The sequence below is a fragment of the Corvus brachyrhynchos genome, unplaced genomic scaffold (assembly GCF_000691975.1).
Source record: "Corvus brachyrhynchos isolate BGI_N302 unplaced genomic scaffold, ASM69197v1 scaffold285, whole genome shotgun sequence".
Lineage (NCBI taxonomy): Eukaryota > Metazoa > Chordata > Aves > Passeriformes > Corvidae > Corvus > Corvus brachyrhynchos.
In genome coordinates, this window is record NW_008238323.1 from 503,616 (window position 1) to 505,204 (window position 1,589).

Sequence of the window (1,589 nt, forward strand, 5' to 3'; positions counted from 1 at the left end):
CGGGATTGGATATTGGCGAGGAATTGCTGTCTGTGAGGGTGGGCAGGCCCTGGCCCAGGGTGCCCAGAGCAGCTGTGGCTGCCCCTGGATCCCTGGCAGTGTCCAAGGTTAGGTTGGACGGGGCTTGGAGCAATGTGGGATAGTGGAAGGTGCCCCTGCCCATGGCAGGAGGTGGGACTGGATGAACTTCAAGGTCTCCTCCAACCCAAACCATTCTGTGATAATGGCAAGTTAAAAGTGTATAGTAGGTCGCTTAAATGGAGTTGTACCAGGTCAAAAGCAGGACTGCCATTGTTGTCCTCTCATTCCAGGCCAAGCAGTGGGGCTGGACGCAGGGCCGGTGGCCCAAGAAGAGCGCGGAGTTCTTGCTGCACATGCTGAAGAATGCAGAGAGCAACGCCGAGCTCAAGGTGGGTGTTACAAAGTGGTGGTGTCGTGGTGTGTGTTGGCACCCCTGGCCTGGGTGTCACTGACATGGAGAGCCACTTCCCAGCTGCTTTGTCCACAGAACTGAATTGTATGGAGGCTTTGGTGTGGCTCCTTGTTTAAGCAGGCTATGTGTCTTCTTCAAGTTAAAATGGTACCAACAGTTGTTCACAGGAAAAAACTAAACTAAAAAATTTTCACTTAAAAGGTCTGCTTAGAGATCTTAAAATCTGTGAAACTGAGATGTGCAGCCTCTTGGTCAGTTTGCATCTGTTAGAGTGCTTAATTTGGTAGCTTTGTTGGCAGTGTTGGAGTAACGCCACTTAAAGGTGATGCTTTTAAGTAACCACAAAATAAGCATAAACAATGAGCCATTGGCATAATTCTAAAGTATTTGTGATGCGTGAGGGTGTGATTTTGATTGGTGCTTGCTTTGGTAAGTCTTCATGACACTGCCTAGCTCAGCAATTCCAATGGTAAATCCTTGGAAAACCTCAGCTACATGGCACCACCAAGCTTGGCTGTTTCATTGGTGAATGCTTGGAAAACCCTTGGGTCCATCATACCACCAAACTTGTCTGAGTGACAGCAGTGGTGTCTGGGGTGATTACTCACATTTTTGCTGCAGAGATGGTTTATCTGAAGATAAAAATGGGTCACAGGTTTTACTCCTTTCCAGGGTCTCGATGTTGATTCCCTGGTCATCGAGCACATCCAGGTGAACAAGGCTCCCAAGATGCGCCGGCGCACATACCGGGCGCACGGCAGGATCAACCCCTACATGAGCTCCCCCTGCCACATCGAGATGATCCTCACAGAGAAGGAGCAGATCGTGCCCAAGCCAGAGGAGGAAGTCGCCCAGAAGAAAAAGGTACCGCGTGTTGTGTGCTCCGTAACGGTGTTAGGACAGCCGAATGTCCGGCACAGAGAGGGGTTGCTGTGATGACTATCTTAGGACACCTTTGGAATACCCATGAAAAAAAATTAGGTCTTTCTGAGCAACCCCATTTTAAAATTATTAACACAATACTAAGCGCTTTAAAACCCTGAGAACTTTTTTTTTGTTGCAGAGGGGGTTTGTTCTTTCCTCCCTCACAGCAGATGCAGCATTCCCAGACTCTGTGTGTGTGCCTGGGGTGTGTGCAATAAAATGACTGGAGTTT

The 1,589-nt window shown here is 48.8% G+C and overlaps 1 protein-coding gene across 1 annotated transcript in view; it reads left to right on the forward strand.

Annotated features, from left to right (window-relative positions):
* LOC103615661 (60S ribosomal protein L17) overlaps positions 1-1,589 on the forward strand; it is a 13,579-nt gene that overhangs the window by 2,223 nt on the left and 9,767 nt on the right. The window contains exons 4-5 of the mRNA XM_017734340.1: positions 312-410; positions 1,106-1,297. Coding sequence (XP_017589829.1) covers positions 312-410; positions 1,106-1,297 — 291 coding nt within the window. The remainder of the gene's footprint in view (positions 1-311; positions 411-1,105; positions 1,298-1,589) is intronic.